The sequence below is a fragment of the Polypterus senegalus genome, chromosome 15, assembly GCF_016835505.1.
Source record: "Polypterus senegalus isolate Bchr_013 chromosome 15, ASM1683550v1, whole genome shotgun sequence".
Classification (NCBI taxonomy): domain Eukaryota; kingdom Metazoa; phylum Chordata; class Cladistia; order Polypteriformes; family Polypteridae; genus Polypterus; species Polypterus senegalus.
The window spans coordinates 92,503,917-92,522,832 of record NC_053168.1 but is presented as its reverse complement, the minus strand read 5'-3'; the positions used below and the strand labels follow the sequence as shown (position 1 = coordinate 92,522,832).

Sequence of the window (18,916 nt, the reverse complement as noted above, 5' to 3'; positions counted from 1 at the left end):
ACAAGCAGTAGGTTAGCTTGATTATGCCTAATACCAGACCTGATTATAACTCACCCTTTGCCAACCATGATGGACACACTTGGCATCAAATATCAACCAAACGTTTGGATTGCATCTACTGAAAAAAAGGGTGAAATATCTACTCCTTACTTTTTAACCCAACATCAGCAAGACTCCTTTTGCCTAAGGTGTGGCCAAAACCAAGGCTGGAGCAACTATTCTTCTCCAAAGAGTAACCTAGTACCTGACTGTACAAGTGATCAACAGTTCATAATGGAGTGAATGTGGGTGCTACATTGAGCCCAGCCTTGCTAAAGAACAGAAAGGTGTATACAAATAAGTAGAGCAAAGCCAGCAAATGAATTTTTAGTTTTCCATTAAGACAAATAAAGCATCATCCATCGATCTATCAACGTATGCATTTATGTTATTGGTATTGCCGTAACTGAATACAATAAATTGTATTTTGAATAAGTCTATCTGTTGTAAGTTTTTTAACCTTTAATTTACAAGGAAAACTAATAACACCTTCTTAGTTCAAAGCAGTGACTATCAGACAAAAGCTTCAAACAGTGCTTTGCACAAACACACAAACCAGAGATCTATGGGAACTAGCAATTGGAGGCAAAATATGAACAGAATCAATGCTGCTTTCAAGTCAGGCCATACTGAGTAACTATAACTAGATAAGGACTGATCAATCTAACCTGCCAAGAGATAAAATTATCCATGAAAGCATTTGAAGCAATACTATTTTCTAGGGAAGTCCTTCAGAATTAAGGAAGGTAATAATCATACATTTGTGCCCTTTTCTACATAAGTCCGTTTGTCAATTGCTCTTTGTCTGTCCCATTCATGTAGATATTTATGGCATAATTTTGAATGCAAGTCAAAAGTTGCACTGAAAATGTCCGTTAATTTTAAAATCACCAAAAATGAATAATACTTTATTACTTACTAGCTGTGCTACCCATTTCATTCAGGTTGAAATCTAGTAGTCAACATATTTTTTTTTTTGTTGAAAACTTCCTGTAAACAGAGAGCAGCAAGGCAGACTACCAGAGAGGGAGAAGATAGGAATATTAGTCTTTGCATTAAACAAAGTGAAGTAGTACACTGGGTAAAAGGAGGAGTCATCCTGTACAATTAAACAAGCAGCAAGAAAAGCTACTTTAATGAAGGCAGACCTTTTTCTTTTGTTATTTAATTAACAAAAACTGCCTGTCTGAGTTTGGACAGTGAACGAGCTTGTGTTGTGTAACAGCAAAATTCATCTATTTTACTTGTAAATTTGTTGAGCTTGTTAGCCTTGTATCTTTCTATAGAATATCTTATGAACATTGGACAGATTTGTGACTTTTTTCCAAGGAATACACGGTTTTTATTATTTGTTTTTGAGTATCATGCAATATAAATTTTGGTAAGAAACAAGTACTTCATAATTCAAATGATAATCCAAAAAAATCTATAGTACATTTAATAATTAAAAATGATTAAAACCTATAAGTGCATATTAATTTATACTGAAACTGTGTTTAACTGCCAAAATCAATTAATTGAATGTTAGGCAAATGGTTAAAACTACTTTTTTAAATTAAGCTTTCATTCATGTATATTAGTATATATATTACAAGGGAAATTAAACAAGGTGGCGCAGTGGTAGCACTGCTGCCTCGCAGTAAGGAGACCTGGGTTTACTTCCCGGGTCCTCCCTGCATGGAGTTTGCACGTTCTCCCCTTGTCTGCGTGAGTTTCCTCCAGGTGCTCCAGGTGTGTGTGTGTGTTTGTGCCCTGCGGTGGGCTGGCGCCCTGCTCGCGGTTTGTTCCTGCCTTGTACCCTGTGTTGGTTGGGATTGGATAATGGATGGATGGATGGAAATTAAACAATATCACAGCTTGTAATTTTGAGAAGCATTTTTAATGCCATATGATTTATGCATAAAAAAAACCTGTACATATTTTATTAGTTAAAAAACTATGTATTTTAAGGGAATTATATTTTAATATTTTTGGTCACTGAACAATACGCCTATATTTAATTTTGTTAATAAAAATTAACAGGTAACATCTGTGGTTTATAGTTTTCATTATAAAATATACATTCATAAAGAACATAAAGATTCTACACATATGGTTATGCAGGGGGTTAACTGTAAAACAGATTTTTAAAAAGAAAAAGAAAAAAAAAATCTAAATCAGTATTGGCCAATTGGCCAATTCAATAACATGAAATTGGTAATTGATATCGGTCCTAAAATGCTTAATAGGAGCATCCCTAGTTTTAGTGTTTATGAGTATCATCGAACTGCCATATGTCAAGGCCTCCATAACTGGAGACCTGCATATACTTGCAAATGTCTGTTTTATTATTCTTATGTTAACAAAAAACAACTATTTTGCTTACTGCACCAACAATGTTTGGGTTGTTTCTTGAAAATTAGTCTATCACTACATTCAAATCACAAACAGAAAAACTGAAGGTTGATTTGTGTATATCTTCACCAATTCATGAATGTTGTTCAAAATATAAAACATCATTTTACTGTTCTCCCATCCAGGCTGGAACATAAAGCAGATAATTCCTTATACTCCAAGGGGAATAACTTTCAAACCCAAGGGGAATAATTGTCAATGTTTTATGTTCTTCATATCTCAGGTTGCAGTCCTGGAATCAGCTTAGTCACTCTTCTATCTACTTTTTCTAGTGCCATTATGTTATTTTTGCAGCATGGAGACAAAAACTGTATGGCATATTCCACAAGAGGCTTTATGATTGTGTTGTTTAACACTAGAATTACCAGAGCCTACAAGAAAACGTGTAAATCTGGCCCACCTTAAATCTGTCCACACCACTCTGTCAGCGTCCTTTGTCCTATAAATGTGCCGATTAAGACAAGCAGCAAGCAGCCTGCTATTCCATTCCCCCCACTGTCGCAGAACGTTCACAAACTTCTTCCAGCTCATGCCTTGTTTGATTATCTGGGAGTGAACTGCTGGAGTTTTAGAGTGGAAATACATTCATTTCATGTGTGTTTCGTTTCTATAGTAATCTGTGTAAACACATTGTTAAAACAGAAACTTTTTCATATTAATAAATTATTAATAATAATTTGTAATAAATGTTACAAAATGTAGGCATAAACTATAGAATGTGTGAAGCCTGAAGTCCAAAGATCAAATAAACACTTTCACAAAAGGTTCAAGGACGATACAACAGCTTCTGTAGTGTTATAATTAAGAGTCCCTGGTTTGATCCCAACTGCCTCCTATATTTGCCATTTTCAGTAGTGAGCTGCTCTTATTGTTAATATTATAGAGTACATACATACATTTGGTTTTCGTCTGTAACAGACCGTGTACATTTATAGTACTGTACTTGTAAAATCTCAGTCACGATACATACTACCGCCCTAGGGATCTGATGCTGTTAGTTTTTATTTGAATATGGGAATAATTGTAGATGTGAGTAGAATTTTGAGGCAATGGAACTGGACAATCTCTGACACACAAACGCTGGTGAATCTGCCTTCTTCGTATCTCACCGTCACTTTAATTTTTTATTCAGTTTTATTGAGTGTTCCTGCTCATACAGAATTAGTATGCACCCTATGGTTTATGATGTCAAAAAAAAAAAAAAAAAACAGACGTAGGTATATATATAATATTTGGAATTATTCATTTTATGATCTTTTATCAGGTCAGTTCAGCGCTATATACAATCATCAAATTCAAATGTTAACAGTTCTCACACACACAAGGGCAGTCCTTCCTCTCTATGCTGTGGTTTCTATTACAAACCTGAAAGAAAGAGACAACATATGTGACATTTTGAAGAAATCATTTTATAACCTGAATAGTACCAATCAGAAAACATCATTACACTAATGCAATATTATTTAAAAACAAACAGCGTCAGATCGGGTGTGAATTTATGCTGGCTTTGTTACTTACAGTCAGATCAGGAGAGGCGGGGGTTGGGCGGTGTTGTTAGAGTGTGATTGTGATTGAGAGAATAAAACTGAAAAAAAACTAACTTTTACAAATACCATAAATTTATACACAGTGTCCAATATATTGGTGACAAAACCTGCCTTTGTCTTATTATAGTATGAACCTGGAGCATTGCATCATGTATGTCAAAGATCTGTTTGCACTCCTCTTAACTGCTTATGCACTCTCAGACAGATTTGCTGTGAATCAAAACGTCTGTTGGTTTTACATGTAATGTAATCGCAGATCAGCTCCCATGAAAATCCAGTACCACCTTCTACAAAATTACTTGGGTGTTGAACACATAATGAAGAAAAAAAGGTGAAATCAGTGTGATATAAAGCTGTGGATTTTTTCTGTCTAATTTATTTTCTGTATCTTATTTATTATTGACATATGTGGTGTTCTTAACACTAGAATCCCTGAAAGCCTATGCAAAAAGTCATAATGCCGGGCCACCTTAAATTCCCTTGTACCTCTTCATCAGCATTTTTGTTTTGCAAATGTGTCAATAAGCACAAGCAGCCTGCTTTTCCATCCCTCACCGATGCAGATGAATGTCTCCCAACTCAAGTCTATTTATCTGGGTCTGAGGTGTCGTGAAGTGTTTAGGGTGATTAATATGTTGTTATTTGGAATACATACATTTCATGTGTGTTCCATGTCTACTGTACAACAATCTGGGTAAATGTACAAAATGCAAGACAAGAAATGTTGAACACATAACTAAAACAGAAAAGTTTTTTCACGTTATAGTAATAATGACAAAATGCTGACATGAAGTGTCAAATATTAAATAAACACTTTCACAAAAGGTATAACAAAACAAGTGCACATATATTCAAGAATATAACTAAAGAAAAAGAAATCATTCAATTTACATGTTGCTGTCAATGAGTAAAAGCCCAAGCTCAAATATCAAATCGACAGACAGTAGACATGTGTGCTTGGCTGGTGCTGAGGTAAGAACTGTTGTCTTGTAATCAAGAGGATGCAGGTTTGAGCCCGGGCTTTCCCCGTTTTGAATAGTTAGCTGCTATTATTATTATTACTAAAATATAATAAAACATACATTTGATTTGAGTCTGAAATGCCAAGTGTACATTTTTTCAATTTGTAAAAGTTAGCATTTTTTTTATTCAGTTTTCCTATCTCAGTCCCATTCACGTGGTACAAAGAACTTGCCTCTCCCTCTCTCAGTTGATGCCGTTTATCTCCAATCTTTTCAGAACAGCAGCGGGGACCACAGTGGGTGCTATGGTTGATGCCTGGTCATAACTGTTTGTTGTACCGGCAATCAATGATACGATGCCCTGTGACTGCTATCGGGGTATCATGTAGCATTTGCGATTTGACAACAGAGACACTCGTGATGAATTTGTGAAAAACGACAGATTTGTTGCGATCCTGGACATCTAACAACATTTTGTTAAGAACTCTGTTTTGAGTTACAACACAGAACAACATATTACTATTGATGTGTAACCTTCCAACCAGGGTCCATTGTCCTTTCTTGCAATACATCCCAACCAAGCCAAACAAATTTGGCAAAAAGTTTTGGCTCAAACCTACAACCTTTTGTTTACAAGGCAGCAGATCTTACCTCTGAACCAGCCAAGCACACATGTCTACTTTCTGTCAATTGATATTTGAGCTTGGGTTTTCACTCATTGACAGAAACATGTAATTTTTTTGTCTTTGGTTATATTATTGAAGTAGCAAAATACCCGCGCTTCACAGCAGAAGAGTAGTGTGTTAAAGAAGTAATGAAAAATAAAAGGAAACATTTTAAAAATAACGTAACATGATTATCAATGTAATTGTTTTGTCACTGTTATGAGTGTTGCTGTAATATATATATATATAAATATATATACACACACACACATACATCCACATATATACATATCTACATATATACACACATACATATACATGCACATACATTTATATGTACACACATATATATATATACACACACAAACATATATACATGTATATATATATACACACACACATCCACATATATACATACAAACATACATATATATATACCCTTTGGGGTGCGAGCAACTGTTGCGGGGGGTGCCAGAATCCATCGAGGAAGAAAAATGAAAAACATTATTTGTACAAAATCTTAATGTATCTATCCATTCCTAAAAAATTAAATGGGCAGGCTATTTCGTATCAGTGCAATACGCTGCTTGTTAAAACGGATGACTTCCACTCTTACGTGCACTTAGTGCTGCGTGGGCATTATGAACTATCGTATCTGTTCAAGTTCTAGTTAAATTTTAAATATAAGTAATTTTTATTTAGTCAAAAGAAATATCTTTGGTAAGAATGTAAGGTAAATTTAGTCATCATTGCATAAATTTTTCTTCACCATAGAAATTTAAAGACTAAATTCAACTTACGTTCCTACCAAAGATATTTCTGTCGACTAAATAGAACCTACTTACTGTATATCCAAAAAGAACTTGAAAAGATATATTTTTTCGAATCTGATCGCGCATTTTAGATCGACTTGACGTGCATTACATCAAGCCTGCCTGCCTCAATAACTCACCGTCACTTCGCTCTTACTTTTTTACCGTTCATTTAATCATGGCTAGTCGTGAAAAAATTAGACAACGGAAGGAGGATCACACTGAGTATGGCTTTACCAAAACAATTATTGATGGTGAATAAAGTATCCATTATTCATAAAGCTTCAATTGGTGATGTTTTTCTGCGTTAACCTCATATTTTTTCATACTTCTTCTCAAACCAAGGGGGAGTGAAATCGGCCTCGTCCGTCACAGGGGATGCAAGGGTAAAATGAATCGGGAAGCGCTGATATATATGTATGTGTGCGTGTATATATATGTGTATATATATATATATATATAAATAGTTTTACTGTCAAATAATGCAAAGAGAACGCGACACGTGTTTCGCCCTAATTCTGGGCTCATCATGTGTACACACTCACTGCACCCCCTCTCGGGAATCGAACCTCGGGCGTCAGCAGCGAAGCCTCTAACGTTGCGCCACGGCGTGTGGTTCGTTTATTTGACAGTATGTACATCGGGGTAATTACATTCAAAGCATTCATAGTCTGAATCACAATCCGATTGTATGGGTGGCTACCTACCAGTTAACGCTTGTGGTTGGTCAGCAAGTCGGCTAACGTCCGCCACGGTGCCCTTTTTCAGTTGCAAGAAGCAGATCAAAGAATGGTTGAAATAGTTTTTACTGTCAAATAATGCAAAAGAGTATGCGACACGTGTTTCGCCCTAATTCTGGGCTCATCAGGCGTACACACTCACTGCACTTCCTCTCGGGAATTGAACCTCGGGCGTCAGTGTCAGAGGCAAAGCCTCTTACATTGCGCCACGGCGTGTGGTTCGTTTATTTCACAGTATGTAGATCGGGGTATATAGATAAGACCGCGTTAGCTGCGGAGCTCAGCTCGGAGCGAAATGAGGTAAATGGGAGGGGAGATGATGATGTGACTCCCCCACCCGCTTTAACTGTCAATCCCCCCACAAACACATTCTCTCGGAATTTGCATAAGCACAGTCCTTCACCAGCAATTTTAACTTAGTTACAAAGTGATCCAAAGTCTCGTTTATACCTCATGTCTTCTCATTAAACTTGTATCTCGCGAATATCGTATTGGTCTTAGGCATGACAAACGGCAGCGGGAGCGTGTCTATAAACTTAATGTAAACTTACAGTTTACACCGTGCTTTGTTTCCGCAGTAGCTGCACTTATGAATATGCTTGAATGCGTCACTCTCTTGATATTCTTTTGCTGCCTTCTCAATTGTTTAATGCGTTTTTTCTTTAGCGCTCTTTGGAGCTCTTCCTTGTTCTCTATGTACTGCGTTCACAGTCAGTTCACGTGATTACGTGGGAGGCGTGATGATGAGAGACGCAACTCCGCCTCCCACGGCCATCGAGCTGCAGTCTATTACAGTATATGGACGAAAATAGGTTCCAGTTATGACCATTACACGTAGAATTTCGAACTGAAACCTGCCCAATTTTTGTAAGTAAGCTGTAAGGAATGAGCCTGCCAAATTTCAGCCTTCTCCCTACACGGGAAGTTGGAGAATTAGTGATGAGTGAGTCAGTCAGTCAGTGAGTGAGTTAGTGAGTCAGTCAGTCAGTGAGGGCTTTGCCTTTTTTTATTAGTATAGACAAAAGCGCACTTGTTTTGTTATACCTTTTTTGAAAGTGTTTTTTGATATTTGGACTTCAGTCTTCACACATTATACACTTCACGTCATCATTTTATCATTATTACTATGACATGAAAAAAGTTTCTGATTTAGTTGTTTTCAACATTTCTTGCCTTGCATTTCTCATCATCCTACATTTACCCAGATCACTGTAGACACTGAAAACCCATGAAATATACGTATTCCAAGTAACAATATATTATTGACCCTATACAATTCCAGACACCTCACACTCAGATAAACGGATTTGAGCTGGGAGAACTTCAACTGCATTGGTGTGGGTTGGGATAGCAGGCAGCTTGTTGCTTTTGCTGATTGACACATGTGCAAAACAAAGACACTGATGAAGAGGGAATTTAAGGTGGTCTGGCATTACAACTTTTTTCATAGGCTTCAAGGATTCTAGTGTTAAGGGGGTAGTGAGGGAATGGTGGTTGAGGGAGAGGCCTTTTGAGCTTGGACACCCTGGAGCCTGAAGGTCTTAATCCAGCCCTGTCAGTAGCATAATATTCATCATTCTTATTAAGAATGGCACAGGCTGTACTATATATGTATTTTAACATACTATACATGTATGTATGCACACCTAATGCCATATTATACTATTACATCAGGGAACACATTAGACAAGCTCTTGTACTATAGTGCTCAATTACGGTCCAGGAAGGCCACAGTGGTTACAGTTTTCCATTCCAGATAGTTTCTAATTAAAAGTCAGTCCTGAATGATAATGCAAGAACTGTCTTCTAATTAGGAAACTACTTGGAATGAAAACCTGCAGCCACTGTGGCCCTCCTGGACCGTGATTGAGGACCCCTGCTCTAGGTGTATTTACAAACTAGCACTTACTTTACCTTAAGTATTAATTTTGATGGGATAGTTCAACTTTTACTAGGGTACAATTTTGCTTGTGTATTTTTACTTTTACTTAAGTAAATTATTTGACTACTTTTTTCACCACAGGTTCAGTTTATGTAAAACACATGAACAAACTTATAAGTGAAGTCAGGTTTATCACCGGACTGACATTGGGCATTCTATAGGCTATTGTGGAAAAGAGGACGGTGGCAAAATTGGATGCCATCATAAACAATTCTGCCCATTTACTCTGGAGTGCTTCCTTGGAGTACTTCAAGCCACAGACTTTTACCTCCATAGTGTAATAAGCAGTACCACTGGGGATCTCTTCTGATGGCTGCTATTGGGCACTTTAATGTTTCCTCCCAACATCGCTTGCTTCATTCCAGCCAGAAGACAGGAAATTATTACAATCTTTAATTTACTACAGTATTTTCAGTATTTTAGCATAATGTATTGTAGTATGTGTGTAAGAAAGTTTAATAAGGTCACACCCTCGACGGAAGTGGTTGCATGTTCCCAAGAAACTTTGCTTTTCCACCATATTGGCTTACCTACAGCATATTTGTTCGTTTACTGTTATCAATTGTTTGTTACATTAAATAAAATATAAAATACTGGAATTCACCAGTCTCTCATCTCCAGTCATCTGACCATGACTCCTATACTTGGCTTTCTGCTAGCTAAACCCTGCAAACTAGTGCATTTCCAGAGGTCCCTGAAACCCCTCTTTTACATTATGTTTTTTATTCTGTTGTTTTATATTGTACTTTGAGTGGATATCTGTTTATTTTATATTTTTATGTTTTGTTGCTGTATGCATTTAAAAAATTCTTGGGGATTATTGAAGAATATGAAATCTAATTTAATTATGAGATGCTAAAAGGCACCTCCAGGAAGTCGTTAGTGCTAGGAACATTTGCCCATTTTATTTTTTACGACTTCGGTTAAGATTATCGTTTGTCTTCTTATTTCCACTCATTTCCCAATGACTCTGCCCCATCAATCTTTCTGAGATCATAAGAGAAACAACCAGAAAGAAGGCTGGCATAAGGTCAAACCATAATTTTCTTTAACACCTTTCTCAGCAAGCAAATAACAAAACTCAACAATTCAACACTAATTCCAGTGAAATATTATGTTACTCAATACCTTTCAATATCAAAAACATAAATCCCATTCAATGGCTTTTCATTAAAGTACATCCATTATTTAAATGGACAATATTATGCCTTTTATGTAATACAATATAAAATATATAAATACTAACAACAACAGATTTAAAATACTGATATATTCATCAAATAGTACCCAACTATAATTTAAGTAAACTAGTATTGACATTCATAAAAATAAAAATACAATGCCATCTTGAAGTTTGATGTGTGAGGATCACCCCTGTGTAAAAACAAATGGAGAGTTTGTAATGTTTCAGCATGGGGTTTATACAGAATGAAATCATAATGAGCTATCTAATCTATCTTTCCATTTGCATATTTTTCATTCACTTTCTGAGATTTTTCTCTTCAGTAACTGAAAAATACTGCTCAAATTGATACAAAAAAAATTCAGCAATTACGATGTTTGTACTGTTGAATTAGTGAATTCTATTTAAACAAACTCCTTAAAGCTGTGTTTGTAATAACAGGCTTTTAAAGTCTGGCTTGCCAGTGAAACACTGTTAAGTTTGTAAGGTTAATATTTGCATAATTAGCTGTTAAAAAAAATCTACCAGAGTATTATTTCACAGAAAAGTCAAATTATTAAATTAATTTTAATTTCACATACTCCTGGGGCTTTCCTGGTAGCTGCATGCCTCTGTGATTATGTGCTTCTGTTAACACAGTACATGTCATTTTAACAGGCAGATGTGCCCTTGTCCTTCGAAGCTTTGAAACACTAAACACATTTTATTTTGATATTATCAATTAGTGCAGCTCATGCCATTACTGGGTTAGAAAAAACTAATTTACACAATAGTGTAACTGTGGATGCCATTGAGGTCCTCCCCACAATTCCAAACTGTATATGCTGGTTAGAAAAGGTATGACAGTGCTTATTACAGTCAGAAAATTAACGTAAATCCTCCATTCATTGGGACTGTGTAGGACACTATTAAACAGCAATTAATCTCATTACCTTTTCATTTTCTCTAACACATGCATGACAATATAACTTGAATGGCTACACCTCATCTGACTGTAAACATTATTTTGCTCTCAAAGCATGCACAAACCTGTTCTAACCTCCATAATGAGATAAAAAAAGGCGTGTCTTTCTTTTTATTTTTTTAAATATCAAGTACAATTCCTGCAAATGTGGTGAAATTTTCAAGCCTCAGACTCACCGCACTTACAGACATGACTTCTGCTATTTTTCTTTTCTACATTTGTTGATGTGATTCTGAAATGGGCTGTTTCAATATGAACTTTACTCATGTATTATTGTTCCACCCAAAATAATTTGGACATATGCAGTCATGCAATTACACATGAGTACAGTACAGGCATTCTTCGTCCGATACTTTACAAAAGCTAGTACCGTTAACATTTTTAGAACTTTGATATCGAGTTGGTACTCAAAAATCAGTTCTTCTGACATCTCTATTCCTGACTCCTGATCACAACCGTTACTACCAACAAGTCCAAATCAACCAACAAAAGTCATCACCCCCTAAATCCCCTTACGCAACTCAAATCCCGTAAATGCCAGAGTAATTCCACTTCATTGGGCCCTTCAACAAGGCCCTTAACCTGCAATTGCTCTGTCCTGGGTATGACATTAACCTATATCCAGCCCTACAAGCAGGGCCTCCAACTTACAGGGAAAATTTGGGGTTTGGTACCATATTGTTCCATTCCATTCAAACTAGTGTGGTGCTGAGGTGTCACCCACTACATGGCTAAGCTCAAATCCTAATTTGGGATCCTGAGGTGGTTCATCATGTGGTGATTGCGGCAAGGCACTGTATCACTGTATGATCTTAACCTCTCCTCTAACCACTGGAAATGTAGTCAAATACAAAAGAAACAGCTGCAGATCTGCTTAACTAGTTAAGTACCCATCAAAATATAACTTATGGTTTTGTGGGGCAGGTGGATTATCACCTGGGGCCTCATGTATAATGGTGCATACACACAGAAATGTTGCGTAAGAACGTTTCCACGTTCAAATCGTGATGTATAAAACCTAAACTTGGCGTAAAGCCACGCACATTTCCACGGTACCTCATACCCTGTTGTACGCAAGTTCTCCGCTCGGTTTTGCAGACTGGTGGCACCCAGAGTCAAAGCAGTGCTACTGTTCCTGTGTGGCTATCCTTTCTTTTCCTGACGTGGCTTTATAAATACACTGAAATTAACCACATATTGTTTATTAGTTTAATGCATCTGATTGTAATTAACCAGTAACAATATAATGGTCTAAGGAATGGTCAAACTGTTCTAAATACCTTCCTATTTGAACTGCTTCTCACACGGTAAATACTTCAAACATTTCCTGTATGGACTTCGCGGTTCAGAAACAGTTTTATTCCAAGAGCTCTAAACGCACTCAATCAGTCCATCAACTGCTCCTGGTAGAACTGTTTGTACTTTAAGTACAATCACCTCACTGTAAACCTGCGATACAGTTATAATATTGCACACACAACCTGAGCCACTTTATAAAGCGCGTATTTACATATGATGATGATGATATCATTTTTAAGATGAAATGCAGCAAAATATGTTTATTATATTATACAGATGAAACTTTAACTTCATTTAAATAATCTATATTGTTAATAATTAAAGGACATTGTGTTGCTACGCTAGCAAGAATCTGGCGCTCCACTCACGGATTGTTCCTGCTGTGTCCTGTATACTTCACTGGGACTGGCGTGAAGGATAGAATAATTAAACATGTATTAGGAAGATATTTCAATGTTCCTTAAAAGTTTTGAAGAATCGGCATTATAAGCTTACAGATGGCTTAACATCCATTACAGAGCTGATTGTGTGGCGATCGGTTACTTGGAGAAAGAAAAGGAAGGACAGGAATTGGAGGTTAGTACATTTGAAAGAGACAGTACTGCAGAGGCGGCCTTAGGCATGTGCAAAATGTGCACCTGCACAGGGCTGTCAAATCCCAGGGGCCACCACGCCAATATATATTGAATATAAAACAGAAACAGAAAATAACGAAAAAGCTAAAAATGCAGCAGCAAATTTAGGCAAAAGTTAAACGCATGTGTCATGAGCACGAGGCAGCTATGCAGTGTCCGCAACGGGCGTGGCCATCCGCCGTGCATAAGATACCATATTGACATTGGCGGGTGAAGGAGCCACCGATTCTTTCTCTGTCCAGGGCCGCCATAACCCTAGAGCCACCCCTGAGTACTGCTGCAATAAATTATTTCATCGAAGGTCGCACACAACCACTGCGCCACCATTTTCCAATGTTTAATAACGTGCTTTACCTCCTATCATCATGAAAATGATATCACGTATACATCTCAGTATTTTAGTTATTCAGAGAGCTGTAATATCACGAATGTAATGGATTCTGTGTCCTGTCGGAGGTAGAGAAAGACGGTTTAAGAAGCACGTAGTGATACACACACATAGAGCACATAGAAGAACACATACAAAACAAAGCATTTAACGTGCTACTTTACTTATGATGTGATTTTAAAAACTAATTAATTCAACAATTTTAAGATGAAGTTTATGATGTTCTACTTTAATGACAAAATAAACTACGTGATTAAAGTGGAAATTTCAAGATTGAAGTTGACATTTCATGCTTTTTCCCCTACTGTGTGCCTTTTTTTTTTCTCTGTATCCTAATAAGCTTTCATATGGCACTCAGACGGTGGGCTACGACTTGCCTTTTCACGGTGATTTTGATATCTGACAACTTCTTTTTTATTATTTCGGGCACTGTGCACTTTGTGAACTTGAGCTTTTGAGTTTCTCCGACACGCTATGCCACTCGATCAGCTTCCTTTTGTTGTTTATATCACTGTTTAAACCAACAAATAGTATGTTTTTCCTTGCCTCAACTTGGTATTCGCTGAAATTCTTCCATTTTCCCTCTTGCTTTTCCTATTATCTTTTCACAGAACGCTGAGCTTAAGGGCTATTTATATTGATTTGCATATTCAAAGAGGCGTAATTCTGGGAGGAGCTGGGGCGGGACAGTATGCGTGTGCACGAGTGTTACTTTCATGCTGACCGGGATTTATGTAGCGGAAGAACGCGGAAGTTGGCGAACGCACAGATTCCTGCATCTGGATTTTTCTGTGCGTAAGCACATTTCGGCTTTTGTGCTTATGTCATGTTATAGTGCGAATTCTACGCACGCTGTTATGCATGAGGCCACTGATGATTAATGTACTTAAAAATCTCATTGTCAGGGCAATGAGGATTCCCATTGGGATAGGATACACTATTGGAGTAATTCTCACATTTAGTAGCTAAAAGCTTCAGCTTACTGTTTTTTCAAATTTTTTCCAGTGAGTTATTTTATCTCTAAATCAACTTTTTCTTTAATTAGCAACATCTTCTGTTACTCTTATTTCCAAAGCAGCTCAAGACTTACATTTATGGGCAATATTTATATTTTTACCACAGTTTTCAATGTTTAACTCTTTTTCATTCTTCTAATACTTCACCATTTTGTCCTTTGTAATACCCCCCTTTATGTGTATCCTAGTAATGACAATTAAAGATGAGTAGATTAAACACCAGTAAAAAACACTAAATGCTGATTAGATACAGCTATATCAATGTCACATTCACAAGTATACTCATATTCAAAAAAAATATAAAAACACTAAGTCATCAATATGTAATATAAATAAATGCATGCTATATTACAATACAAATTTAATATTTTCAATACTTGGTTTGACTCCAAAAAATAGAAATTGGGAAATAACAGCTTACTTAATCAATGGAGGAATTCAATTAAAAATAGAAGTTGGGAAGAACCCCTAAAGAAACAGTGGGCCCCTAGTACTAAACTTAAGAACCATCGTCCTATGACACTTTCAATCCCAGTTGAGAAATTTATCAGGTTGGGGAATATAGTTGACCAGATATTCTAGTAATACTTTCATTAATAACTAATATATAGACATAGTTTCTCTCAGGCAGGAAGTGTGATGTAGTAGTTAAGGGTTTGGACTTCAAACTCTGAGGTTTTGGGTTCAAATCCTGCTACTGACACTGTGTGACCATGAGCAAGACCTGTCTGTGCTCCAATTGGAAAACCAAAAGAAATGTAACTAATTGTATCATAAATGTTTTAAGTCACCTTTAATAAAGACACCAGCCAAATATTGTAATGTAATGTTTCTCTGGTTTCTGTTATCCAGGTTGGCAAATTCTGCAGACAGGGATGCAATTATAAATTTCAGTGTATGTATCTGATGTATCTTAAACAAAGTAGTTGTCAACTGTTGTCATGACCACCTACATACCTTTGAAATAATTTTTCTGCTCCTTTTTGATTTAATTAATGACTATTTTTACGTTTAGCTGATAGCTAGGCTGTATGCAGGTTTAGGTCAGAGTTCACTGAGGAATTTTTATCAGGCTAGATAATTTGGTATGACATCTTTTGGCTGATAACATCACTGGAAAGCAAAGTATTTCCACTAGGTGTTAGAAAGAAGTACACTTCCAATCATTTTATTTAGGCAGTTCAAATGATGTTCTAAAATTTCTGACCAGTAGCATATTTAGTAGCATAGGGGAAATAAGTGCCTCCAGTGAGCTAACACATTCATCCACTGCCAAGGGTTAAGTGACCACAGCATTTTACATTTTGTAAAGATTTAAAACGTTATTTAAATTAACAAATAAAATTAAATGAAATATTTGAAGCCAAAAACTCTGGAATATTTCATAAATGCATGATAGCTAGTGGTGTGAAGAAGAAAAAAACAAACCCTGAATGAATTAAAAGTTCTACTGACCTTATGAAAACTGCCATAGAATATCTTCTTAATTGCAGGACCTTCAAATGTGACAGTCTGAAACTCGCCTTTGTAATCATAATTGAAGAATGTGAGTGTTTCACCACCATCTGTAGACAACAGAATGTATTATTGTAAATAAAACCCTCTCCATTAGCAGTTGAAGAACTACAGGGCAAATTCATGGATAGCAGATATATATATATATTTCATCTAAATACTGATGTTTTTGTAACCTGCTATTTCTAAGACTCGTCCAGTTAATATTTGGGTAATTGAAGTCCCCCATGACTTTAACATCCTCCTCTAAACTTGACTTTTTAATATTACCATGATATATATTAATATGACTGCATGTATTAGAAGGTCTATAACCCATTTCTGATAAAAGGCATCAAATCTTGGGTAACATAAATGGTGACTCAGTTTTCAGTTCTTCATGTTTTTCCTAAATAATGTGTACCTGTCTATTTATACTTATCCCCATCTTAATTGTTGTATTATTATTTTATCATTCATAATCAGATGTTGTAGGACAGACAGGCATAATACATGTTACCAGGCTGGAACACAAATTCTGGCTTAGTGAACTGCTACCAGAGACTTTTATTGCCAGCCTCGGAGTGGTGGCTCTGAGGCTAAGGATCTGCGCTGGTATCCCGAAGGTTGCCGGTTTGAATCCCCGTCGCCACAAAAAGAGATGCTGCTCTGCTGGGCCCTTCAGCAAGGCCCTTAACCTTCAATTGCTCCAAATATTTGATGAGTGCTGCCTGGTATACACAATATTTAGAGATTATGGTACTCCAGAGCTTAGATAATGGCTACTACACATTTCATCTTAATATTTCAGTAATAACAATAGAAATCCTTGATATAAACATCACAATTGATACAAAGTATGCAGATTAAGAATAACTAGAATTAAATTTTATTTAAAATGAAACAGATTGTATAATTTATTCAAGCTGAGTGTCATGGGACTGGAGCCTACAGCTATACAAGATGCAAATGAGGAACCAGCCTTGCAAAGACCACCTGATGCACACTGCCAGTCTCAATGAGATTTTTTTGTAATAAAAAAATGTTCTACTTTAAACAGTGCAAATTTCACACACTTCCTTCTCTTTTGGAAACAGACAATATTGTTTTTTGTGACTAATATCTTGCAAAAAAGAACAACTACAATTTGTTTGAAAGAGAAAGCTATTGTTGTTACTTGAGTACCTCCAGAAAAAGTTGTCAATTTTCTTCAGCCTAATCAGAAATACAGCTTGTTATGTGAGGCACTAGAACTTGCTTAACACACAAACTCATTTGGTACAGCTTTACTCAACAATGTCTAAGTTGGACAATTCATGATATGATTGGTGAACTTTAAAAAGGTATTAATTTAAAGTACATGTCACAACAAGACAAAGGCCACATTTAGATTTCCAGAATGCCTCAAATGTCTTTAGAAGCCAAGGAAAATGTCAGTGGCAGGTGCGAGCTAGCATGTCATGTGTCAGCATTGCCAGATACTATGGATCATGCTGCTCCACTGTCTCCCAAACGCAGACAAGGTTTCAGCAGAGTCTCAGGACAGATGCCCATCCAAGATCTAGTCATAAAGCATTTGATAAGCAGTCACATGAGAGGGGCATCAGACTAAGAGAAGTGGGGAGTTGAGAGTGTTATTTGTAGACTAGACATTAAGCCCGTTAAAATAACGGGCGCTAGAACAGTAGTGCATAAACATTTGTATGAACAGTCTATATTAAATGGCAAGGGACCTTGTATGTGGCTGTAATATGTGTCACTGTATTGTGTGCCTTTAATTTTCTCTCTCAGTAATACTGGTTTTTATTTCCATGAAATGCCTGTAATTTTGTCTGACAGTAATACAGTGAAACCTCGGTTCACGACCATAATTTGTTCCAAAACTCTGGTTGTAACCCGATTTGGTTGTGAACCGAAGTAATTTCTCCCATAGGATTGTATGTAAATACAATTAATCCGTTCCAGACGTATGAACTGTATGTAAATATATATTTTTTTAAGTTTTTAAGCACAAATATAGTTAACTATACCATAGAAAGCACAACGTAATAGTAAACTAAATGTAAAAACACTGAATAACACTGAGAAAACCTTGAACAACAGAGAAAACTAACACTGCAAGAATTTGCGCTATAGCCTTATGACCCGCTCGCTAAAAACTCTTTTTTTAATGAGTTTTAAGCACAGGGGAAAAAATGAACATTTGAAAAATCTGTAATTTAATAAACAACCAAGAAAAGTAACATTGCAACAATGCACGTGCGCCTGTGTGTGTGTCTCTCTCTTGCGCGCCTTTGTGTGTGTCTGTCGCGTGTGTGTCTCTTAAGCGCAAGCCTCTGTGTCTGTGTGTGTGTCTGTCTGTCTCTTGCCTGTGTGTGTGTGTGTCTGTCTGTTGCGCGTGCCTGTGTGTGTGTCTCGCGTGCGCGCCTGTGTGTGTGTGTGTGTGTGTGTGTGTGTGTGTGTGTGTGTGTGTGTGTGACTCGCGCGCGCCTGTGTGTGTGTTCGTGCATGCGTGACTCGTGTGTGTGTGTGTGACTGGCGCACGCCTGTGTGCGTGTCTGTCTCTCTCTCTGCACAGGGAATGAACAGGAAGAGACTGAACACGTGCTGTGTGGCCCTGCGCATGCGCACTTCTCCAGAAGACACACACACGGACACCGCCTGTGTGTGTGTGTGTGTGTGTGTCTGTCTGTCTGTCTGGCGTGCCTGTGTGTGTGTGTGACTGCCGTGCGCTTGTGTGTCTGTCTGTCTCTCTCTCTGCACAGGGAATGCACAGGAAGAGACTGAACACGTGCTGTGTGGCCCCACGCATGCGCACTTCTCCAGAAGACACACA

The 18,916-nt window shown here is 37.0% G+C and overlaps 1 protein-coding gene across 3 annotated transcripts in view; it reads right to left on the bottom strand.

The window, feature by feature from the left end:
• Positions 1-18,916, bottom strand: part of col14a1a (collagen, type XIV, alpha 1a) — a 501,463-nt gene that overhangs the window by 131,376 nt on the left and 351,171 nt on the right. For all 3 annotated transcript variants that reach the window (XM_039736768.1, XM_039736767.1, XM_039736766.1), the window contains exon 30: positions 16,042-16,151. In XM_039736768.1, the coding sequence (XP_039592702.1) occupies positions 16,042-16,151 (110 nt within the window). The remainder of the gene's footprint in view (positions 1-16,041; positions 16,152-18,916) is intronic.